The 25,691-nt window shown below is 44.6% G+C and overlaps 1 protein-coding gene across 1 annotated transcript; it reads left to right on the plus strand.

Annotated features, from left to right (window-relative positions):
• Window positions 1-5,755: 5,755 nt before the first annotated feature.
• Window positions 5,756-14,545, plus strand: LOC3291875 (transmembrane protease serine 9). The gene is made up of 12 exons (XM_061659052.1): window positions 5,756-5,928; window positions 6,114-6,155; window positions 6,218-6,425; window positions 6,493-6,657; window positions 6,782-6,867; window positions 6,955-7,355; window positions 8,662-8,754; window positions 9,067-9,167; window positions 9,434-9,559; window positions 11,959-12,864; window positions 13,030-13,191; window positions 13,756-14,545. Exons 1-12 carry the CDS (start codon window positions 5,829-5,831, stop codon window positions 14,141-14,143), a joined length of 2,778 nt encoding a protein of 925 aa, XP_061515036.1. The 5' UTR covers window positions 5,756-5,828; the 3' UTR covers window positions 14,144-14,545.
• Window positions 14,546-25,691: the final 11,146 nt, after the last annotated feature.

Below are 25,691 nucleotides of genomic sequence, written 5' to 3' on the forward strand. Positions count from 1 at the left end.
CACGCTCTAACAGGAGGCTCAGAGAAACCCCTTCCCTGACTAACACATTCGTTCAATTCCGACCTATGGGTTTGATGTTCGAAGCTCAATGGGTTGCGCTGTCTTGTGTGCCCAGGCAGGGTAAATTGACAGTGAGGCATTTTTCTTCAGCCTTGAGTGTGCTTCAAACTTCCACCCAGCAAGCACGCCGGTGCAGTACAGGATTGCTTGCAATTGAATTGTTCGCCCGACAAACATTGCGGATTTAGTTGTAAACGCAAGGCTTGAAAATAAGTCTTCTCAAACAGTGGATTGTAAGTTTCAATCCGTTTTCTGCTGTTTATTGTGTTTGTTACTTACCATACGACTACAAACAAAAGTGAAGATGCGAGTTTTTCACAAGGGAATTGGCCTTATACACCAATGCTTAGATTGACACACAGAAAGAAACCCCGTTGTTACTACATTTTCAAATGAAACAAAAACAAATCATCTCACTCATGGTCAGGAACACTGTCTCCAAATGACTTTGCCGAGCATGCAAACTGTTTTGATGCACTAAAGTGGCCCCGTGTACGTACGTACCGAGTACCTTTCGCTACCGCGGCATCTCCTTCGCTGGTAGAAACTGCGTCGTTCGTCGTCTCCTATTACTCACTTCACCTGTCACGGCCGGTTGGCGAACAAATATTCTACTTGTGCCGTGCCCTCTCTTTTATTCAAGCTGAAGAAACACGGAAAATGGTACTTCTTTCGCAACCCCATTGCCGACGCCACCGACACATCGTTGCCTGCGTTGTCGCGGAATTCTTTTGCGTTGCAACCATCCCGTGGTCCCAGTGCATAGTGCACCACAGCTCAACACAGTGACAGATGAAACACTAAGCTGGAAGAGCAATTTGATTCCATTTTCTACGAGCGGGCGAGAGCGTTCGTTCGCGGCACACGTGGCTCACTGTTCGCCTACCGGCAGTGGCCCGAGAAGTTCAAGGATAATAAGAGGAACGTGACGCATCGGGACGGAAGTGCATCGTGTAGCTCTGTGTGTGGGCTTCCTTTTTTTATGTCTCGGTTTTCGGTTGTCTATGCTGGTAGTAGTGCCGGGCGTAGTTGTTTGTGGAGTATGTTTCAAGGTTGCGGTCGGCATCATGCCATGATGCCGCGCACTCTTGACTTTGGGCATGATAGATATGAGAGGCGGTGAAGATACAACCGTGTGAATAGAGTGAAGAGCGGCCAATCTGATAGTAGGGACGGAATTTTAGGTCGGCAAAGGGAGAGGCAGGGGTTGAGATGGTACTTTTGTCGGGAAGGATGTAAGCTTATTAGTTTCTTTGCTGAGAGTGCGCTCAACGTTGAACTTTTGTGCAATTGAATAGCTTTTTTGTATGTGTGTGTCGAATTAAAATATTACATTACTTTTGTAAGGATTGGGAGTGCAAGTATGTTACTTAATTTTGTAAGGAACGGGAGAATATAGGAAAAATTTAGGACAAATTTTTAAGATTGGGATTGTAGTTGATTTTCTTCATTTTAACTTTTTTTGTAAACATTAATCAAATTATTGTCCCTTATTTTAATGTTTAATTCTTTAGTTATACAGCTATTAACAATCTTTGCTTCTGAATTGAAGTTTTTATGTTTTTCAATTGATTTTAAACCATTATACAAACAAAATAAAAACAAAGAAGAAGAAAGTCTTCACAAACCAACACGTATAAAACGGCAAAATTTTCGTTCAAATGAATAAAGTTGATCAAAAAAACTAGCAGAATTTATATTAAGCGGTCCATCCATAAGTTACGTGACGCAATCTTTTTTATTTCCTTCGCCAAATTAAAAGGAATGTAAAACTGAAATGTTTCTGGAATTTCTTTATCACACCTTTTAAACATGTATTCCAATGAAACGTGTAAAACATAAACCCATAACTTGGGTGTATATTTTTTGTTATTTTATTCTTTTGATAAAAAACTGGTTTTATTGTTGTTATAACTGATTTAAAGTTTTTAAAAGTTAATAATATGCAGCTGTTGGAGCATTTCATTTTTTTTATTAAATTTACACAACTTCTAGCTCTAGCCATTCTTACTAAAGAACGAAAATAAAGGTTCCTTCCTTCCCTTAAGCCTGAAAGTGTTACGCAATTTATGGGTGTCATGTATAAAATATCGCAAAATTTCCCTGTTTTGAATCAATGATTCTTTGTCGTTTGTAACATCTGAAAATTGTACAAAAAATGATGATTTTTCTCATAGTGTATAAAATTGCATAATCGAGCAAACCACACATCTTCAATTAGAAGTAATGTTTGAGCAGTTTCGGCTATTGTAGCTTCAAAATGCTGACCTACGTCCCTGATGCAGCTTATAACGCACTGAAAACGGCACCAGTTTGAAGTCAACAATTGCAAACGTAAGCACTCGACTAAAGTTGAAGCACCTTGCACAACACGGTGCAGGATTGCCACACGACTGGTTAGGCACCGTCTCGCAACACTGTGCATCTTGTGTTCATTGACCTGTTTTGATGAACACAGTGCGGTTTTTAACTTTGATCATTTTCGGGGCTAGTATTTCGGAGCCGCAGCGAGGTCGTCCAGCAGAACGGGCGTGACCGCTCGTATCCTGTTTCCTTCCCACCTGGAGCTGACCTTCCGGAGGAAGAGCCTTGTATAGCATCACAATATCCGCCGGTGGTGTTTTTTGGAAGTAGTACGCTCCACTACACGTTCGTTCCAGGGAAAATGGTGAATAGTGAATGCTGCTCGCTGGCTTCATCCTTGCTTCTGCATCTTGTTACAAAATATTTTCCATTCTTTCCCGCGTAGTTAACGGTGCGTCAAAAACGGTTTCACAAAAGAGCTTTACACGAGAATCGCTTAGCGCTCGATATGCCAGGTGGTATTCCGTGTATAGTAAGAAAAAGCGGGAGAGAAAGAGAGAGAAGAAGAAGGTGGGAAAGGTAAAAAGCCGGACCAACGTTACCGAGAAAGCAGGAAACCGGAAACAACATCTGACTGTGGAGTGTTGCTCAAAAACCTTCACCAGATCCGACACATCACACACACACACTCACGTGCAGAGTGGTCCCTTCTTCACTTCCCGGGCCGTTGTGTACGGTTGTGGTGGTGTATAGTGCTATGTAACTATTCCAACTTCAGCGAACTTTCGTCGGAAATCGGCTAGTGTTCCGTAGCGCACGAACGGAAGTGAGCGTGTACTAGTTGTTCCCGCACGAAGTGCGCCTAGAGGACCGTGCTGGTGTGAATGTTTTTTATGTATCACCTCACCCGGTGGTTGTGTCCGGGCTTTCGTCACCGGCCTTGGTCCCGGTTCCGCATTCTTCTTGTGCACATGGCACAAAATCACTTTCCTGAAATTAGATTCCGAGCTGTAAACAGCGCCCCACGTGATGGTTGTATGCAAGAAAATTCAAGACACTGTGCACGGGACTGTACAGCAAGGAGGAAGGAACGATTGCGTGGCAACACGTTTGCCGGCATGGGCGTGCTGGATAATTCATGTGGAAAATTGATTTCCCCTGTCGATGTTAAAATTACAGGGTACTTTTTAATTACCAGTATCACTCGAAAGAAAACGTAACACACACGTTGCAAGTGGTGACTAAATTAAGAAAAGCGGGGACCAATTACGACAAACAGGTGATGGATTGCTATCGATTGCCAAGAAGAAGATAGTTTTAACACCTGAAAAACAAAAAGAGTTGTGAAATAATTGTACAGTCTGTTAGTGTTTCTCAAGACAAACGATTAGTTGAATTTTACTTCTACCTTGAGACGACATTTTAGATTGAAACTTTCGTGAGAGTTTAACGGTATGCTTGTTGCCTAACATTGCGTAACACTAGGGATTGTTATTGTGTAATCTATCTCACTTATAAATTAAAATAAAGAAATAATACATGAACTTGATTGATTCATTTATGGTTTTGCGTGGTTTACGATTCCTGAGAAGTGCAATCACTTCTGCTAATTGGCTTTGCACCATAAGTTATTACAGAAAATTCTAACATTCGATTGTATCGCTTAACTAGTACTTCATACGCTCAGCCAGTGATATGGCCCAATTGAGAGGATGGAGAAGCATGGGGCAGGAGAACAGGAGACTGTCCTTATAATCTGCTGATATCGTACGAAATGTGAGCTCTATGGCACACTGTCCCCCCGAAGATCCTCTATGGACACAAGTCTCGAATCATCCGAGCAGAGGATGCAAGCGCTCTACCAGTGTTAGAATGACGCATTCTACTGATCATATTTGCCAATTCGAGCATGGTGAGTGAAGGTGAAGAATGATAGTGGCAAAGGTTTGACAGCGGCAGCGGCAGGAAATCATCAGATCTACACAAGCTGCAAAGGAGCACAGCAAGTTCGATGGACCAGGTGAAGCTAAAGCTGTTGAAGATCGAGAGCACAGTAAAGCAAACTGAAAGAAAGAGAACTTTAAGGATAGAGAGAGAGAGAGAGAGAGAGAGAGAGAGACAGAAAAGAAGAAAAGAAGAAGAAGAAAAAGAAGGAAGAGAGAAAGTGTGATCCAAAGAAGTATTTTCTTCTTCTTCTTTGACACAACAACCTTTGTCGGTCAAGGCCTCTACCACTAGTGGGTCACTTGGCTTTCAGTGACTTATTGATTTACCCATAACAGGATAGTAAGTCCTATGTATAAGGGCACGGGCCATTCTGAGTTTGAAATCATGGTGGACATTTTTATTAAGTCTTTCGAGTTGACGACTGTACCACCAAACCAATTGCCTAAGAAGTATACTACAGAATTACGTTTGAATAGTGTGGCTAATGATGACTGACTAATGATGATAGTAACTAATGATTTTTACTTCCTCCTATCGTTGAATGTTGTTACCTATTTCAGCTTTATTTTTTGTAATTTATCTGTTTGTTGGTTCTTTCTCTTAATTTTCTTAAGATGTTTAACATTTCATCTGTACTGATTAGAAGGTTTTGCAGGTGAAACTAGGTGGAGATGGAACTAATCTGAACTAACAAGCTATCGTTTGTGGTTAGAACTATTAATTTACCTTCCTATGATCTGTGTTGTGCTAATGTCTTTGTTATGTTTGCATGCTATTGTAAGTATAATGCTGTTTGCCTGCACGGTATCATGTGCGATCGTTGGATATCTTCAGCGCGTCTAGGGTCGTGGGAATAAGCACGTGTGATGGTTTTGACTCTACGCAGCGTGTGCAATGTGGGTACCAGTGCGATATCCGAAACACCCGCCTTGGGAACATATGGACATACAATTTCAAAGCATGATGCTAAAGTCTAGATTAAAATCTTTAATGCTTTCTGATTGGATGGTTACATGCATTGTAGATATGGTTGGCTAAAGCTAACAGACAAAGCTATTAATCGCACAGTACAATTTTGAAGCATCATAGTAGCTTCTGTACTGTGTTATCAGTGCGTTGAAAAAACATTGCACAGCTATACAGCTCAAAGTTCCACCAACATGTCGCACAACAAACCAAACACACTGCAACGTATCGTACCGCCCCTTGCGCGTCGCTTGAAAAAGTGAAAGTAAGCCGGCATCGAAGTCTGCACCCACTGCGGCGGAATCGCTGCACGTTAGACTTGGGCGATCGCTGGCTACAGCAAGCGACGAACCCTCCCACCTTGCCCGTTGTCCGATCAAGACACGCACACACACACGTTGTTTGTTGTGCGTTTCGTGGTGTGGTGCGTTATTTTGGTTTTCGTTCACTCGCTCGCTCGCGTGCGATCGGCCTTTTCATTACATAAGTTCTTGTGTGCGTCTTATGCTCCGTACGGTCCGCACGGCCGGCGTTTCAGTCGCTTGGGCACCATGCTGGAACGCGGAACGATAACGCTGCTGGGGCTGTTGCTGGCGCTCGTCTCGTCAGCTGATCGGTGGGCCGTGCTGGCATTTCGCAAATCGTTTGAAGGTTAGTTCAGTGTGTGTGTGTGAGTGTGTGGTTAGCAGTGGTCTAACCACACCACACGAGGAAGTGCGCTTGGAAAGAATCCGTAACGGGAGTAGTGCCAAGGCTACAACACAGCGATTGTACAAGTGATTCCACCTTTTCCCCTTTCTACTCGGTAATCGGTTCGTTTTTGGCTTCCATTTCAGAGCTCAGCGTTCATACACTTCCCGATTCCGGTTCACTCGAGGGTAAGTAAAGAAGACAAAACAAAGCGATAAAGTAACCGATCAATTTCTCCTTCTCTTTGCAGATTGTTCACTGCGTTTGCAAAAGCTAGCTCATGATGAACCACCGGCAGCACCGTTGGAAGAGTTTCCATCCTATTCCCGCGAGTTCGCTCATCTGGCTGCGATAGGTTGGAAGTCCAAGAGTGGTGACGACATTGAGTGGCGTTGCAGTGGTAGTCTTATAGCGGAGAACTTTATTCTAACCGCTGCACACTGCACGCAGGATGAAGGGTTAGTGTCCGGGTGCAGTGTTCCGAATGTGCCGGAAAGAACTGATTCCTATCGTTTTTTTTTGCAGCGTTGAACCCACCGTGGTACGTATGGGTGATCTCGATCTGTACAGCGCCAAGGATGATCGTTATGCGCAGCAGGTAGAGATAGCGGAAATTATCCGCCATCCCGAGTTTAACTTTAGCAGCGCGTACCACGACATAGCGCTGCTACGGCTAAATAAATCCGTGACGTAAGTGGGGTCCGCCACGGGTGCCTTGTGTCTGTCTCTCTGGGACGGCACAAGCGAACGCACGCAAACAAGCACCAACAGCCACCCAATTAACCGGTTTTATCCATTGGCTGTTGTGTTTCAGTGTCACCGACTTCGTCACACCGGCCTGTCTGTACACGAACGATTCCCTAACATTCGACAAGCTGCAGGCTGCGGGCTGGGACTTTTGTGAGTAAACGCACCGCCGGTAGGGTTTGGAAGGTTTTGTTGCATCTGATTTTTATGCCCTGGGTTTGCTTTTCTTTTTTTTTTTAGATGCAGAAGTATCGCCACCGATTCTAACTATCAAGCTCAATCCGATCAATCAAGATCGCTGCAAGTTTTGGTACCGCGACAATAAGGAAGCGTTCCGAAAGGGCATCAACCGGATGCTGATGTGTGCGGGTGATGAGCAGCTTAAGAGCTGCCCGAGCGATACGGGCGGTCCGCTACAGGTGAAGCTGTTGTCCAGCTCTCGGTACACGCCGTTCGTTGTCGGCGTGTCGGCGCTCGGTGTGCCGTGCGGTGCAACAACGCCCGGTGTGTATGCGAAGGTTCCGCACTACATTCTGTGGATTGAAGCCGTGACGAAGCTGGTGTACCATCCGCCAGAGTGCGTCATTCGGCACATCTCCCGGCGGGAGCTGGACACATCGCTCGTTGCACCGGAATTGAAGGTAAGGCAGAGTGATTGCAGTTGGTCGGAAGTGGTGGAATGAAATTGAAGTGCAAGTGGAAATCAGTTCAGTGATATTTGCAGTGAATTATGATGTAATTAAGGTCAACTCTTTCTTAATTTTACCATTTTTAAACAATTGGAGTAAGCATTTTACTCCTTTTTCAATGTAAACTTTAGTTAGCAAACATCACAGGTGTGTTTGAGCAGTTTGAAATTAAAAAAAAACTTGAATCAATGTTTGACTGTTAACAATAATTTAAAATCCGTTGATAGACAACGAACCCTTTATTATTCCTTAAAGTTATTTGATACACAAACAAGTTTTACCATACCTGTTCGTCCGTATATTGTTCCCTACATTATGCTACGTATCAGTTACTAGATTATGTTGCAATTTAAAACCTCATCAAAATAGCTATCAAAAATTCAGCCAGCTGTAAAAATAGAGCTGTTGGAAGAGAATGGTTGTTGATTCATTGATGGTGAACAGTTCGCAGAATAGAAAGTTGCACACCTTGCCATCACCCTGCGCTCTCTGTAATAGAATGAGGATGAGTGTTGGATGTAATTTGAACTGCTTTGCTGTAATGCTTTTGGCAATGCCGAGATTCACATTTACAAAGATCTAGTGTAATTCAATTGAGCCGTGCGGATAAAATCCTGTATTTAAAGCCCAGGACAAGTTAGCTTCAACGGTAATGGCAAAAGACAATGAATGGATCGTGCCGGCGTACAACCCATCTTTCGTATCGAGTGTCCCGGTTTGCTGTGAAGGCAGCAACAATCCTCCCAAGACAGCAGTGCAGCAATCAAGTTGGTTTGATTTGAAGCGTTTCAAGACAACAGGGAAAGAAGAAAGAGATTCAATAGAACTCCTCCTCCGGGTTTCCCGTAATTAATTGAATTTATTTACTTCGGCTTGAGAAATTATAGCAACACAGGCGCACGGACACTCAATGAACGCACCAGTGACGTAAGAGAATTGTTGTTGATCTTTAATAGACACGCGCCCCGCACCTTCCCGTTCTCGCCCGTTTGCTTCCAGTGAAGTTCCCGCTGCTGTGGCCCTGGCGCACAGTGTAAACGAGAAGCAAACGATACGTAACAAATCGATCCCTTCGTTAACAGATTTAATGCTCGTTATGTTACGCTTCTTAAGCTTAGCTGTCCGACCAGTGTATGTGTGTGTGTGTGTTCAGTGTTGCTGCTGCTGGGATACGTACACACGTTAGACACGCGCCCACTAGACACTTCGCCGTGGTTGTGCATGCTGTGCTCACTCGACTCTCTGTGCTCTTTTGCAGACCACCGCCCTGGAAACTCATCTGACCGGCAAGAAGGGAACGGTCGAGGCAAATCCTTTGCGTGCTAAATTGCACGTATTCAAAGAATTTAAGGTTAGTTAAACAACGATATTTACTGGCACGGGTGGCTCTGGTGGCTGTGGGTACGACGCTGTCGGGCTGCAGTTCCCAGATCCTCCCCCCTCCTTCCTTCTGAGCAAAATGCAGGTACAGGTGTGTCCTGTACAAACATCTGCTCGTTCCGTCCCTGTCAGCAACGGCCAGCACACAGCACAGTGAGTCTTGAGCGTTTTCTGGTAAGGAGCTAACGAGAGCATCTTTTCGACTTTTCGTTGTACGATTTTTGCGGACCCCCCCTCAACACGGACGCCTCGATGCTGGTGCATTCCCGCTTCTGGACTTCAGTGTGCTGTGGGCAAGGATGGTGAGAACGTGGAGTGGCTTTGCGGTTGCACAATTGTTGCACAGGACTTTGCACTGACGTCTGCCCGATGCGTCAAGGATGTGTAAGTGGAAGCTCGTGGGACCGCAACCGAATCTTGGTTCCGGACAAATCCTGCCACAAGTTCCCTCCGCTTCATTCCACCACTCGGCAGGAAACGGGAGGAAACTGGGAATGGGTACAAATGAAAATGTTAACAATTTTATCTAACATTCGTTTTCCGCTTCCATCCATCCGCCGGCATCCTGCCCTCTTCGCTACTGGACTGGCTTACCCGATCGCACAAACTCTGGACCCTGGGGGCACCACCACCACCACCGCTGGAGACAGTGATGTCGATGTTGTGAACTATCGCAACGACTGGAAAAAGATAGCCGAAGTAATCTTCCACCCGGAGTACGACAGGAAGACACTCTACAACGATCTAGCACTGATTCGGCTGCAAACCGACAACCGGTGAGTTGTGATGTTGCTATATTTATTTCCGTTCGCCTTCCGCTTTCTGTGGCTGGACCGTCGTGCATTGTTCTCGATTGTTCTGGCTGGTCACTCTTGCCAGCCAACCCGCAACGGTGTGCTGATCGGTGGGCGGGTGTGGAAAGCAGACAAGCCGGGGGGGGGGGGGGGGGTTTATTGATGGCGTTTATGCTGTGTTTCGATGTATCCGCTGCTTGAAGCCCATTAAAACCATGTCGGAAACGGTCGCTTTAGTCCGTAGTTGTTGGGTGGGATCGTTGAGTGTAACATTTTTTAACAAGCTTTGGTAGGATGGGATGGGTTTTTTGAACATATAAAGTGTATATGCGTTCAGTGGTTGACTTTTATACCCCTCGCACAACATTCTTCCAATTTGACGACCTTATGGCATTCTGGTTTTGTTGCATGCTTACGAAATTTTAAGGAAATATGTATCAATTTGTTAAAATGCAAACCCATAATGTTGGAATAGAATTGCTTTAACAGAATTAATATTTTGGAAATCTACACTTCAAACTATTAAGTAAGGATACAACAACATGTTTACATGATAAAGTGACTCGTAAAACCCAGTAAAAGGTGGTTAATCCTTGAGTCGTCAAACGAATTTATAACAATTAAGGCGAAATCTATTTTATGCTTTCTGATGTTAATAGGCTCTGCCAACAATTATTTACTTTACTGGTTTGTAGTTAAGTGGCATTAAAGGTAGCAAAAAGGTAGTACCTTTTAGTCTGGGACATTGCTTTTAGTAAACTTTGTATTAGGCATTGTTGACTGTTCATTAGAATGATAGACCAAATCTTCTTCTATTTGGCTTCACCGTCCTACGCGAACATGCCGGCCTATACAGGCTTTCGAGATTTTATTCATTACCACGTTGTCGGATAAGCCAATCCTTGCTACGGGGGGACGGTCCATTCTGGGCTTGAACCCATGACGGGCATGTTATTGAGTCGTTCCAGTTGACAACTGTACCACGGGACCGCCCCAAATATGCAACCTTATAATTGTATTAAAAATTTAACTTACCTAACTGTAAGAAATAGAGACACAACAAACAGCAAATTAAACGAATTCTACTATACTAACAATCAGTTTCGTGAGCATTGCTAGGATTGAACCACAGAAAAAAAGTGTAACTTAGATTAAATTTACAAGCCATCTCAGTCATACGACGCTTCTCGCTATAACCAAATCTTTCATAGTCAGTTCTAATCGGTAAGTTGTTATGAAACATTCTACGACCGACAGTTATTTTGACTCTAGCCAACAATTTTGGTGCATCAGTTGCATCGGAAAGATTCGTAAAAATAAAGATACATTGAGCATTAGGGCCGTGTCTGTGCTTCATCGCATGCGATTTTATCGCACGTGCTTTCAAACGCTTTTTCGTATAATATTGCGATTATTTGGATGATTTTGATAATGTAACGATTATGGAAAATTAACTTGAGATTGTTCCTACAAAACACCACATATTTAGTTTGACAGATAAAATCGGATGCGGCGTCCTACGAAATAAAAAAAAAATTGATTCCGTCGCACGACGAAATCGCACGTCCGACGTTATCTGTCAAATATCATATAAAATTTTGACAGGCCTTCCGATAAAATCGCATCCTATGGAGCACAGACACGGGTCTTATTACGTCTCCTATGAAGCTTATTTAATCCCAATAACAAACAATAAGTTTCAATCGTATGCAATTAACGAAGGTTAATTAGTTCTAAAAAGTATTTTATAAATTTGCTATTTTAATCTTATAATAAAAAAGAAGAGTACAGTTTACTTTTAAGTAAAAAGTATATAAAAGAGAAAAAAAGCTAAATAAGCCTCTAGATTCCGCATGCTCCATGACCTCATTCTTATTCAGATTAATTGTATGTTAGAGCTAGATATTGGTGAAGTATGCGATGACATAGCATCGCTTTCAACTCAAAAATGAATATTCAAGGAATTATTGAATACCCTTGATTGGCTTTGGAACTGGAATTGAACGACAATGGTATTGGTTATCGTTTTACAATTTAGCTGCAAACAGATTGTTCAAGCGATAAGCGAAAATATTAAAATTATTTATCAAGTTGTGATGCGTTTACTGAAGTCATTAGTGTCAGATAAGCTAAAAAGGGTGTACAAAGGTTCCGCTCTAGGGGGTCTCCTTTGTAGGATACTTTCTTTTTCGTTTCAAAAGCTTCAATTAAAGATAAACAGAGCAGGACCAAGGCAAACCAGTGAATTAGGCATTCCTTTCCATGTTCTGGAAAGGCTCCATCGTACTTCAAAGCATTAAATTTAAACCTAAACTTTCCTTTACCTTTTTCCGCACATAAATTTGCCGCTTTGCCCCAATCCACCGCGCACTGCCCGGCAGTAATCGATACGACTGGAAGGCGGTGTCATGCATCGGAGCACCGGGCGAGGAAGATCAAAGCGAGTACCTAACGTTCGGCATCGGCCCGTACAACCTGAACGATGACGGGCGCACGGATGGCAATGCGGACGGCACGGAACGCTACGTAACGGCCACGCTGCAGCGGGTGGAAAACGCCAACTGTACCGAAGCGTACAAGGGCTACGGTATACTGAAGAGCGGCCTGAACGCCACCCAGTTCTGTCTCGGCTCGGGCGGCGATCATCTAGTGCCGGGTGCGTGCGAACCATGGAACGGTAACGAGGTGCTCGGCGAGATTCGCCCGCCCATTGACCCGAACCCCTTCCCGGAGGATCTCGTGGGCGTAAGCTCGTACGCACCGGACTGCGGGTTCGGACGGCGGCCGCTCGTTGCCTCGCGAGCGATCGCGTTTCGCGACTGGATGGACACGGTCATCTACAAGACGACTAAAGTGCAGTCCGTACCGCAGGTGCTGATGGAGAAGGAGCTGGCGCTGGACTACATCTGCGAGGCGTCGGACCGGGAGGCGGGCGTGTGCGTCCACATCGACCACTGTTCGCACCGGGCGCTCGCCAAGGATGTGGTGAAGGTGTGCACGAACGAGACGGCCCCCATTGTGTGCTGTCCGGTGAATTCCTTCATCGCGACCGCTCACCTGCCGCTGCTGACCGAGTGCGAAACAAACTACCAGCGGTTCCGCAAGAAGTACGCCGACTTTGTAGGCGACCGGGGGACCGCCCAGCCGCTCGAGGACGGTGCCCATCCGCACTCGGTGATGATTGGCTGGAAGGTCAACAAGACGGCCACCGCCTGGCACTGCACGGGCACGTTAATTAACCTGAACACGGTGCTCACGACGGCGGGCTGTGCTAACAGTGTGCGAAGGTACGTTGTGTGTTGCGGCTGAGCTCTCTTCAAGAGCTCTCTGTAAATCCCGGAGCCCGGGACTGTTGTGTCCCCGGGAATCGTTTTCCGCTCGACCGTCAGGCGATGATAATTTAATTACGCTTTCCTCGATTTCTGTCTCTCGTTGCTGGTGCAACATTCCAGACGCAGCCCGGAAGTGGTCAGTGTCGGCGAAACGAATGTCGCCAGAATCTACGACGGTGCGGCACAGATCATACGCGTGAAGGAAACGATCCGGTACCCGAGTTACAATGCGAAAACGCACGACAACGACATTGCGGTGCTGAAGCTGGAATCGGACGTGCTGTAAGTACTAGGCACAGACAAACACACAATTACACACACACACAACCGGTGGCTTAGCAATGCAAGCAAGCGAATGCACCATCAATGTTGGTTCAATCATTTGCTAATAATACGGACTACGGATTGCTGGAGTGGTGTGACGACGAACGTACCTAGGCGTGCTGGTATGCACCGACGAGAGCTAAACGATCAAAGCTCACGGGCACTGTGCACTGTGTGTTGTGGTGGTTTTTGAGCTTTCGATGGTGTCGGACCTTGTTCACACCAGCGTGAGTGTGTGCATGGGTAAAGGGATGATACTTGAAATTAGATTTTAAATAAATTATACCCAATGCCGAGTTCGAACGGAACAAAGCTAATATTTGATTAGATTTGTTGCACGGGGCTGGTCATGCTGGAAGGTTTGATTGCATTAAGGAAGGACACAATTCCATGGTAGAAATTGTTGTCCTTCACTCAACTCTTTAAACAGTGTTGGAGTCACATTAAATTCTAGTTATTTTTAGGCAAATTCAAATTCTTTCTTTAAATTTTGTTTTGTTTTTTCCATCCCCTTTTTCCCAGCGTCAACGAAAATGCAATTCCGGCCTGCCTGTGGCGCGACCTGAACCGCACCCCGTACTATGGCCAGGAGGTACACTTCGACGGTCAATCGCTGACGGCGCGGGACAAGAACGTGGTACACAACCGGGACTGCCAGCTGTTCACTTCGCACACCGAGCTGACGAACGATCAGCTCTGCTGGCAGGAGTTCCGGCTGCGACCGGACGGTGCCGACGCACCGAACTGTGGGCGCAAGGGCAATCCGTTTATTACGCTGCAGCGCACCAACAACATCTATTTGCCATATCTGGTCGGGCTGTACAGCTACGACCGGCAGTGTGCCGGCGGTGAGCCGATCGTTGCCACGCGCATCTCGTCCTACATCAATTGGATTAGTCTGTACATGTAGGGGCATTACGGGGGCTGCATGCGTTGCGGTTTGGATGGCCAGTGGTGAGCGTAATTGTACTGCTATTTGCAAAAGGCGAGGGTGGTATCAAACCGCCCAGTCCAAAACCGCCAATGGCGAACATGGCGCGCGTGAACAAATGTGACGAAAATTATCTGCTAAATTGTTACACCAATTCTAGCGCGGATGGGTGTAGCACGCCTGAACGTGGCAATAAAATTCACGCAAATAGAAACGCGCCATGTCCTTTCGTGGAAGACTGTTGATTGCTCGAATGGACAGGACCGTGGCCGTGGTGTCGTGTGGGTGATGTAATTCGGATTGGTTTAGACGACCTTTCCATCACAGCGTGTAGATGTACGTGCAAATTGGTAGGAATAAAATTATGTATTTGTATTTTCCTAACTCTTTGTATTTCATTGTATGCAATTTGTTCCAAATAATCCAATTAATTTATTTAGCATTTGCGTTTAATAGGGCTATTTTGGGGTAATTGTTAAGAACGGGTTTTCTGATGGTGAATTTATCAAAATATCGTGACAAAAGTTGCCATTTACAAACGATCAAAAGTTACCTGCATGTACATGTAAATCGGACTAAAATTTTGGCGGTTCCTTCATTGTTCTTCCACATATACCGGGGCCAGGAATTATTTTGAGCATCGTCCCCTCGAAAGCGGCTAAGGTACCGCGGGGTTTCGTCAGATTTGGGTAGAGTCCATGTCTCAGAGGCGTATGTGAGTGATATAGGTTCCAGCTTCGTCCATTGCAACAGGTTCTTTGAGATATACTGCTCCCTCAGGTTGTAGAATGATCGGTTGGCAGCCAGCATCCTAGCGCAACTCAGCTTCCATGCTATTGTCGTTGCTGACCTTTGACCCAAGATAGGTGAATTCTGGGACGACTTCAAACGTGCGTTCACCTATGTGTACACCACGCCTACGTAAATTCTGATTATTTATTGGTAGGCCCGCTGATGTTGCCACCATCAGTTTGGTCTTTGCCTCTTTTATCTGCAATCCGAGGTTCTCTGCCGCCTGCTCAATCCCTTGGTAGGCTTCTGCTACATAGGAGAGCCGCAGACCAATGATGTCTATATCATCAGCGTATGCCAGGATCTGGGTTGACTTATAGAAGATGGTTCCTGTAGTGTCCACCCTCGAGTCACGGATCTCTCTAGCGTCCAGTTGAATAGGAGACAGTCAAGCCTATCCTCCTGGCGCAGACCTTTGGCGGCAGCAAAAGGCTCCGAGAGTTTTCCATCCACCTTCACTTGGCAAGTGACGTTGGTCATAGTCATTCAGTTATCGTCATAGTCATAGCCTTATCAGTTTGGCCGGGATTCCAAAAGAGCTCATAGTGTCGTATAGTTTTACCCAATGAAGAGATGGTACGTGTCGTGTCTGTATTCTGCCATCTTATCCAAGATCTGCCGAAGGGTGAAGATCTGGTCAGTGGTTGATTTTCCGATTTCGGAATGTTCTTTGATTGTTTCCGACTATGTTCTTTGACTTCGGAATGTTCTTTGATTGTTTCGACGTGCGGGACAAAGCGATCCTGAAGGATCAGGGAGTATATTTTATAGGCGGTATTCAACACCGTAATACCCCTGTAGTTGTTGCAGTCCAACCTGTCTCAATTCTCGTATATGGGGTAGATGATGCCGAGATTCCAATCACAAGGCATCGTTTCGCTAACCCACACCTCAGTAACAATTTGATGAATCTCGTTTTCTAGTCGTGCGCCTCCATTCTTGACCAAATCAGCTGCAATTCCATCGGTTCCGTTAATAAACCACAACATTTAATAGTTAAAGGCAAATATTAAAGTATGATGTCACAAGAAGTTCTTAGAGGCATAATTTAATGGCCATGGTTTTAATATTACATATTTACCCTTATCATTCACTTATCTATCACGGTTTAAAAGACACGTTATTAAAGTTTGTTTTACTTGAATATGTAAACAGTTTTAAGCTTTAACGATGGTTAGTTTTTACCCTTTTTGTTAATATTTTAATAATTCAATTATTTTTTTCCATAATTAAAAAGAATAAAAGGGTTTAGATATTCACTTGTTGAATTTATCGATGCGTACCTCTATCTTTCGGAATCAGAGGAATAGAAAAAGTTTTCCTAGAACGCAATTCCTCTGGACAATCTTTTGTAGTTTTAAGATAACAAGTAGAGGAAAGCAATTGAGTGCACCGATTAAGTGAAGCATAAGCGGTCTAATAGGATGCTCAATGCAGATAACGTGGATGGTTGACAACCAGACGCTCAACGATAACACTTGAGCTTGTGTCGACAAAAAATTAAAAAACACTAATAACTGCATTTGGCAGGATTTAGATGCTTCTTTAAGTTATTTATTAAAGCATTTATTTGGTATTGAGTGATTGTAAATGCATTTTAACACACCTTAAATTGAATTTTTTCATGATTTACTTATTTATCATTTATAATTTATTTCATTTTAATGATGGTTTTAGCCTGGATATAATTTACGAAACTGTTTACTGTATTTTTATCATACATACCAGTTGATTGGTGTGACACAACTCCCTCGGTAGTTAAATACAGCAAGCTCTTGGATGCGTCGTTTGTAGCCTGCTGAAACCTGTTTTCTAACAACATTTTCAAGCAATGTCTACCATGGTGACAAAATGCGTTTAAGGACGCTCTTCATTTCTCCGATCGTTGTTTGAAGTAAATCTCTTCATCAGAGAATCCGTATCTTCCTGGAACTGGTTCCATGCTCTCCCGTGCTAAGCAGTCTGCCATCTTTCTTAACGGGATAATTTTATGACGACAACTAATTCGAGTATCCGTTTGCCGTTTGTCGGTTGGTTGCGAACGAGAATTGTCTTTCCTTCCATGATTCTCTGATTTATTGGACACCAAGGGGGACGAGCATGGTCGGAAGGAAGGAGTGCGAGGTAGAAATCTCTGTCAGTAGAATCCTAATTTATTCAACCACTTGAGCTAACTGTTTGATGTTTAGCCGTATCATCCCAGCAGATAACGCTCCGTCTTCCACGTTCGCACCAAGCGACGGTGCTGCGGTCAGATGTCGGATGTCGGGAACGAAACCGTTCCGTCATCTCTTCGTCACGTTGAGTAGAATGATGTTGCTGCCTGCTGCTTCTGCTGATACCACGCGCCGGTAGTCAATTTAGTGGTAGGGCCGTTTGAAATGAAATCTGCCCCGATGGTTAATGATAGTGTTACTTTATTAACATTTCAAAGGATAATAATTATTTCGCAGGAATTCTCGGGCGGGTGCGGTCAGGTGAAGTTGATTGCGGATAACCATCCAACCCCGTAACCGGTGGCGTGCGTCGTATGCCATCGCATCTGATTGCATCGTGCTGAAAAGCGTACGATTGTCGTTTGGTTTGCCGTAGCTCCTGGCTCCAACATTGATGGCCACTATGTGTTAAGCAAATTGAGACGTTCGATTGTGTTCGGGCGCGCGCTGTTATCGCTGATGGAAACACGGAAGAATGTTCCAATAGGCAGCGGATGTTTAGTCGGCCCGGACCACCGTCTGTGGGCGCAAAACGGCGTCGCGGCCTGTAATGCGATGGGAAAGGGCGTATGAATAGAAATAGCCCCATCCATATCCGATGCAGCATTAATAATAATGATAAATTAAATTGAGGGAAATTATTCATAATTGCGACTGTTGTTGGATCGTCCGATGCGACGCATCCCTTTTAAGACGGTATCATAGCGCAATCTGATCAAAGCAAATTACATGATTGGCAATTAAAATAGTCCCACGGTTCAGCCTCCTCCGGTGCGGCTGGCCGCATCCTTTTGCTTGAGCGGGCATCCTAAACGATTGAGCGACAAACTCGTGCCGTACAGGGCGGACAGATGTATTGTGTGATGCCAAAATCGATATTTATGTTATCGATATGGCTGTCCCGGTCAGTACAATCGATAGGGTGAAAGGTATACATCGAGATAGGCGGTGGATTCTTTAAGCTTGGGAAATAGGCCTTCAACCTTAAACGGGGCGAGAGCGATGCCTTCAGGCGACTCATAATGCCAGGGATGCCAGGGTCTTTGTAAATTAAACGAATCAATATCAATGCCGGTCCAGTGGTGGTGGTTCAAAGTGAACTCTATAATTAGCTCACGCTACCGAGATAATTGTGGAAATTATGTGCGCTGCTGCAGGCGGCTGGAATTGATGTATTGATGGGAGGGTTTGGCTGATTAGTCCCAAGGGATGCACTTTTTGTGGATAGAAATTTGGATCAATCAGGTTGGCTTTAATAAATTGTGTATGCAAATCATTTAAATCAATGCTAGGATCTCGCTATGCACATTCTCTTTAGGCGTAATAGGCATTAGGTTTGAACATTATGATCGGTTTTTGGACCTGGAATGATTTTTAGACGTAGGTTAAGGTTGCGCATTGGAATAAACTCAATAGCAATCCCTAGAAACAGTATAGTATAGCATCATCACTTCCTGAGACATTATGGGTGTTCAGGGTCAGTTTCAGTATCGATATGGTTTCATGATCATTGCCTGAACCGTTAGGGGTTGGAACTATTTATAAGTTCGGTATAGGCTCGCGATCTTTTCGTGGATCAGTAGATATATTCCTGGATCCATTTGGGTTCAGCATTAGTCCCGGGATCAGAATGATTTCAGAATCTGTAGCAGAACCAGTATGAGTTTAGGTTTAGTTCCAGAGCCAGTATGACTTCATGATGAATCCTCAGACCAATATCGGATCAGAATTAGTTCCACGTCCATTAACAGTTCGGGATGAACTTCAAGATCAGTTTCATCAGGAGGTATAGGATCAAGGGGCGGTCCCGTGGTACAGTCGTCAACTGGAACGACTCAATAACATGCCTGTCATGGGTTCAAGCCTAGAATGGACCGTCCTCCCGTAGCAAGGATTGACTATCCGGCTACGTGGTAATGAATTAAGTCACGAAAGCCTGTATAGGCTGGCATGTCCGCGTAGGACGTTACGCCAAATAGAAGAAGAAAAAGAAGGATCAATTTAAGTCCTTTTTTGGTTGAAGAACAATTGCAGGGCTTGTATGGGATCTGTATAAGTTCCAGGACTGGTATGAATTTGGGATAAGTTCCAGGACCGGTGCGAGTTTAGAATTAGTTCCAGGGCCGATCAAAGTTCCAGCATCGTTATGAGTTGTGGATCTGATTCAGAACCTGTTTAGGTTCATTATGAATTCTTAAACATTTTCGAGTTTAGGATCACTTCCAGGCCTGATATGGTGTCTGTATAAACTCCAGAATCACTTGGTAAATGCTTCGTTTTTAGAAAACCTTCATGCTACCCTGGATTTATTTTACTCCCCCACAAAAATGTGGGATTCCATCAAATTTCTGAATATTCCGAAATTAACAACTTCTGCTATCGAAAATTGACTATTTGCTATAACACTCATTGCATCCATCACAGTCGAATGCGTGCCCTTCTACGCCAATACCTCCCAAAATATGTTAAAATGATGCATAAACATTTCCTGCAATAGAAATCAATAGCAATGCTGCATTTCTACACCATTCAATCACTCACCCATATGGGGTTTCGAGCGCTCCATGTAAATATTCGACTTCAATCATTCGTGTGTTGTTCGCTTCGGTGTATTTTTCCCACTTCCCTCACGTGTACGTCAATATGTGCAAAATATTTACTCACAAGCTCGTCCGCTCACACGTCCACCGGTGCTGCAGCATCAATCGACCGTAATCCTTCTTATGCTTCCTCTCTAAGCGCACCCCACCAGTCCCTACCTCGCACACACACACATCATTGACTCTCCATAAACACTCCACTTCAATCCGATCTGCAATAAACATGCACCGAGCATTGCTTGCTTCGATTGCTGCCCGACACTCCCGGCGCGCTGGAAGAGGCAACAAAAAAGTGCAAATTCACTCACCCGGAATTGCACGGGAGAAGGGCTGGAGGGGGAGAAAGTAGCAACAACAACAAATAAACAGGGTGGAGAAAAGAAGGAGAGAAAGCGCCTGGGAAGTGGTGCGCTGCAAACGTTTTGATGTAAATAAACATATCAAAGTCGATCCTTTGCCGTTTGGGGGAAAAAAGTACACGCACACACAGACATACATACATAAATTCACCCAAGATGCTGCAGGTCTCGACCCAACCTACTGCCGAGTGCCGGAGATCGATCGTAAAAGCACGCGGGAATTGGCGGGCGTACTGCGAGGCGGAGGTCGGCACGCATTCTCGCATCGAGACGCAGCTTGAACGTTTTTGCTCGCCTTTTTTGCAGTCGAATCGATTGCTAGTCTATTTTTTTTTTTGCTTTTATGTTACCGGGGAAAGGCGGTCGCTGTGCTGTGCTGTTACTGATTTGAAATTGTCAGACGAATGCTGGTGGTGGTGGTGATGCATGCAGGCAGCATGGCAGGAGATTGTTTTCGATATTCCAATCTTCATCTCATCATTCTAAAATGTGCGTGAGCTCAATATTTGTTTTCCTGCACCGGTTCCGATACCAAGCCAGCCGAGCGCCGGGTCGACGACCAAAAGGGGCTTCGTGCCCGTTTAACCCGGTGTTAAAAACAGACCAGCTCTCGGCAATGGACTGTGGGAGTGAAAGGGTGGCAGGTGGCAGCGTGTGATGGCCCTTTAAAATGAAAGTAAAACCCGAAGCACCATTCAGGTGAAGCAGGCTCTCTGTCCTTTGAGTGCCCTAACCTTCCAACCTTCCCCTAAAATTCACCCTTTTCTTGCGGGGTCTAGTTTGTGCAGGCGAAGCTCGTCTCATACGTTACACACGTACAGCACCGGGTACGCCTTTTCAGAAGCTTCGCTCAGCGAACCGTGGACATAACTTTGCCAAATGAAAGACACGGACTAGCACAAAATAGCAGTAGTAAAGTAACGTAAAAAAAGCAAAACAAACGTGTGTGTGTGTGTGTGGAGGGTCACGAAAAAAGGGTAAACTTGGGCGGGTGCAGGTCGAAAATTAAGAAGGGGCAGATTGAGGCATGAAATATAGAAGGCTTCGCTGAATTATAGATGAGCTAGCGAACCGGGGTCGGCCTCGGTGTACGAGGGGGCCCCTTGGCCGAATCAGCACAGATCAGGCGTTTCGGACGGCACCGTTTCCATCACGAAGTGTCCTCACGTGCCGAAAGCCGGCCAGCCGAGTCGGTAAGTCCTGGCTACCAATGGAGAGGGAGAGTACGGTAATGGGGATCCCGGAATAAATGTTTCGTGCATCTTCCACCCGCTCTGGAACGATGTATGATGTATGTTGGAGCTTGGTAGGCGTTGTAAGATGTAAAAACTTGTACTTCAATCGGGCAAGCACGTTCACAGTTGGGGTTGGGACGGCTCGGGCAGGGGAGAGAAAGAGCGCTTTTATTCATTTGAAAAGCCTTCCCCGGCGATGACGAGAGGATCCACAGCGGATGCGTGCAGGTGTGGTAAAAGTGTCAGCTTTTGGCCTAAGAAGGTGTGGCTGATAATTTTTCCCGGAGCCGGAGCAGGCGAAGTTGAGTGCAGGACAAAAAGGAGCCGCCTGTACGGTGGTACGTTGTGCTCGTTGGGCAGCAGCATGTGCTCGGGAGTAAATGTGGAACCAGCGCTGAATATGAAAGAGCGAAAATAATTACGTCGATTTGCTCACCCCTGCCGGCGCACACCTGGAACCTGGGCCGACACCTGGGCTGGGCTCTGTCGACATGACGTCCGTGGCGTGGCGACCTGGTCGGAGGTTGGGGAGGAGAGAGCAAAAAAAAAAAGACCCGCCCTCACGGTCACGGGTGTCAAACAGAGCCAGTATGGGGTAGATTGTGAGCTGACGGGGAGCGTACGGAGTGTGTCCTGCGGCAAAATTTGTGTTTCAGTGTATGTGTGTGAGCGCGCGCCGCACGGTTTTGGAGCAGGCAGAATGACACGATAACACGCCACATGACCATCCGCGTTCATCATACATCCGTTGCGTTTCCCGGATGGTAAACTGTTTCGGCCAAAGTTTGTCAAAGTGTGGGATTTGAATGGCACATGGTTGGGTGAAGAAAGGCAGCAAAAAACCAAGCAAACCGAGCGTGCGATCGGTGTAAGAGGTGCACTGCGGTGTGCGACCCCCTAGAGCAAAGAAAGACACGAACGACGACGACGACGACGACCACGGACGGTTCATGTTTGTTTACAGGCGACACTGGGCGGCACTGGGCGCTGAATGTGAACGAGCCAAAAAATTAGGCCACCGAAAAATTTCTATGAGCCTACAGCGAGGGCAGCGTGGGCCAATGATAAGCGCAGGGGCAGAAGGCAGCAGTGGTGAAAGGTGTGAAAATGGATGGGAAAACAAGCCACCTCGGTGTGACATCATGGCCATAAGTTCACCCACACACGGGCAGGAACGGAGATGGCGGTGGTAGGGTTGTTGATTTGGTAGCGTGTTTGAGAGTGTGTGTAATTACTGCGCACGAGGGAATAGGGTTTCAGTTTCTGGTACATATTTTTATCATTTCGAATGCTGCTGCTACTCAAGACTGTGTTTTTTTGCGAGGGCACTGTGCACAGAACAGAACCATATCTTTTCGGGCCGGTTGTGCGTCGTCGCGCAAATAGAATTACTTTACGATTACTGTCATACGATTATGCTAATCAGTGCGGGAATGCGATGGGCAAGATGTTGCACGGCAAAAGGGGCTTGCGTTTAAATTATTCATACGAACGGCTCGGCAGCCAGACAGCGGATCTTGGCGGCGAATGATTAGCAGTGATTATTTATTCATGACAAAGCTCGGTGTACTTAGTGCGGCTTTCTTTAATGAGCTTTCGTGTTTTGCAATGGCTTGCCACTTGAAAGAAAACATTATTTGCAAGAAAACATATGGTTCGCACCCACTGTGTGATCTAGCGTGTGTGTGTGTGTGTGTGCATGAGAAAATGGTGACGGTGTCAACTTTTGATCGGTCTGGAGTGTAAATAATTTTGAAAGATTACACACGAAATGAAACGAGAGCAGTGAATGAATGTGGTTACAGATGTGACTTTTTTTTAAACATGGCAAATATTTGTATTTTTTTGTATGAAAGCTGTTACTGATTTATAACTTGAAAAAGTATGAGATATTTTAACAAGAAGATGAGATGTTGATTTTTAATTTTTAATATTTTATAGAATGTACTGTAAGCGTGAAAAGCGTGAAGAAATTAGAGTCTTTCCTTTTACGCAATGCAATGAGGCTGTTAGTTAGTTGGAAGTTGAAGACCAAACCGTGATTGCCGATTTTTTTTATACTTGTCTTTGCAGGGAAGGACACTATCAACGGTGTATAAATCTGCATTCACTGTGAAGCGGTTTGTGTCAGTTATCATGCGAAACATTTTGTTAGGCATGATCTGTAGTCTACAGAGGCGTGTTTCTGCTTTATACTGGGGCAACGTACGTTGTAATTGGTAGGATTACTTGTTTATAGACTGTAAACTTATTTAATTGTGATAAACGAAACTTACGACACATGAGTGGATAGAGGCATAACTTAACAATATGCCCGTCATGGGTTCAAGTCCCCTCCTTCTATACGTGGAGGACTGACTATCTTGTTATGGGTAATCAAGAAATCACAATTGTACAGAAATTGTACAATTTAATATATTGCCTGAAGGTTTCCGTTAGTCAGAATTGGTAAATAATTTGCACTACTATTTCTATATAAAACAGAGAAACGCTACCGAAACCTTGAACTAACTTTTACAAAAATATCAAATAAGATTTGCTGTGCTTTATGGTCCAATTTAATTCATATTGTGTACACTAAATTCTGTATTGTAATGAACTAAACATGTATTTTTCTGGAATATAACGTATAGTAAGGGCCGGTACAGTATGTTCGATTTGAGCTACGGTTGCCATGTAGTAAGTTCGAGCGTGCATACGTCACAACTAGACGCCGATTACCGTCGCGGTAGGTCAGTATTTCGCTAACATGTATCGAGGTAGAATAATACTTTGGTCGAAGCGGATTTTTCAACTCTTGATCGTCCAGGCGATCATAGAAACCCAGAAGGAGTTTCCTTTATTGGAAACGTTGGAGTTTAGAAGCCTTTCCTGGGGTAGGGGGACACAACTACATTCTTGAAGTAAGTTGGAAAGTGAAGTTTTTAGGCAGCGTAACGTCCTATCTTGACAGTCCTAACGAATCTGTCTTGCCACGGTCGGAGTTGGTTTTATTTATACTCAAAAGATGTTATGGATTGTGTTTTTGTCCCAATTAAAGGTTATTGATATGAGGTGCAATTTACATATTGTATCGGAGTGAGGTGTATGAAGTTTTGTGCCTATGCTGCGCTTTTAGTGTTTTTACAAAAGTTTTAGTGATACGTTGCTATGCGTTCTCTGTTTGTCTACTTTGCTGCAGTAACGCTTAAATTGCTTAAGCTGCATGTTTCGGTTGTTTTCGATAATTGTTTAATGGTTAAGTGCAATTGAGACAGGTTTTTATATGAACGGTATGGTCTGGGTGTGTTGCTGTATAGTGTATAGTAATAGTCTGTATAGTGTATAGTAAAAATAAGCTTGTTAAGCTCGTATTTTAAGATCGTTTAAGAGATGCATAATTTAGGGAGTGAAGTAAGGATAGAAAACCGTATCTGATAATGAGACATGGTTGACCTGGCTATATGATAGAGACTGGTGTTTCGGGTTGATGACACAACTTAATACTATATAGAGACTGATACAGGAACGAAACTATAATCCAGGGGTCTGGTCAGGGGCCTTTAATGCGGCCCGCGATGACTGGGTGAAGGTTAAATTAAATAGCTTTCTTTTCTGACTAACCAATCAAAATTTATTTTTTTAATTCTGGAAGACGAAAATCAAGATTCAATAAAAGAAAGCTCCAGAAATTTTATGTATTTTGCTAGTATTTTCTTATTTAAACAAGATTTGAACTTCAACCCATTTTAAAGCTAGCGTGTGTCCCGAAAAATGTTCTGTTATTTCTTTCTCTCACTCTCTTTCTCCTATTTTATTTAACTATACTCTCTCTAGCGCTTTCCTCTCTCGTGTTATGTCCATCCATGACCTTGGTATTATACTTGACTGTCGTCTTAACTTTAAACTGCAGCTTGATGAGGTGCTACTAAAAGCAAATCGAACCCTTGGGTTTATCTTACGTTTTACCTCTATTTTTAGAGATCAAAGCATCCTAAGAATCCTTTATTGTGCTTTGGTAAGGCCTATTCTTGAATATGCAAGTATCATCTGGAATCCTCCCACTATTGATGGCTGTTCGAGAATTGAAAGCATTCAGCGCCTCTTTACCAGGATTGCCTTTCGTCGTTTGTTCGGTGCTGCCTCACTACCTCCCTATGAAACGCGATTGCAGTTATTCAATCTTCACTCCTTAAGCTTCCGCCGCCAAGTGTTTCAGGCTTGTTTTATTGGTGGCTTATTACTTTCTGCTACTGATGCTCCTGATTTACTCTCGTCCATCTCGCTGTATGTTCCCTCTCGTTCTCTTCGTCCACGTGATCCTCTGTCAATTGAAACACGTCATA

The sequence above is a fragment of the Anopheles gambiae genome, chromosome 3 (assembly GCF_943734735.2).
Source record: "Anopheles gambiae chromosome 3, idAnoGambNW_F1_1, whole genome shotgun sequence".
Classification (NCBI taxonomy): Eukaryota; Metazoa; Arthropoda; class Insecta; order Diptera; family Culicidae; genus Anopheles; species Anopheles gambiae.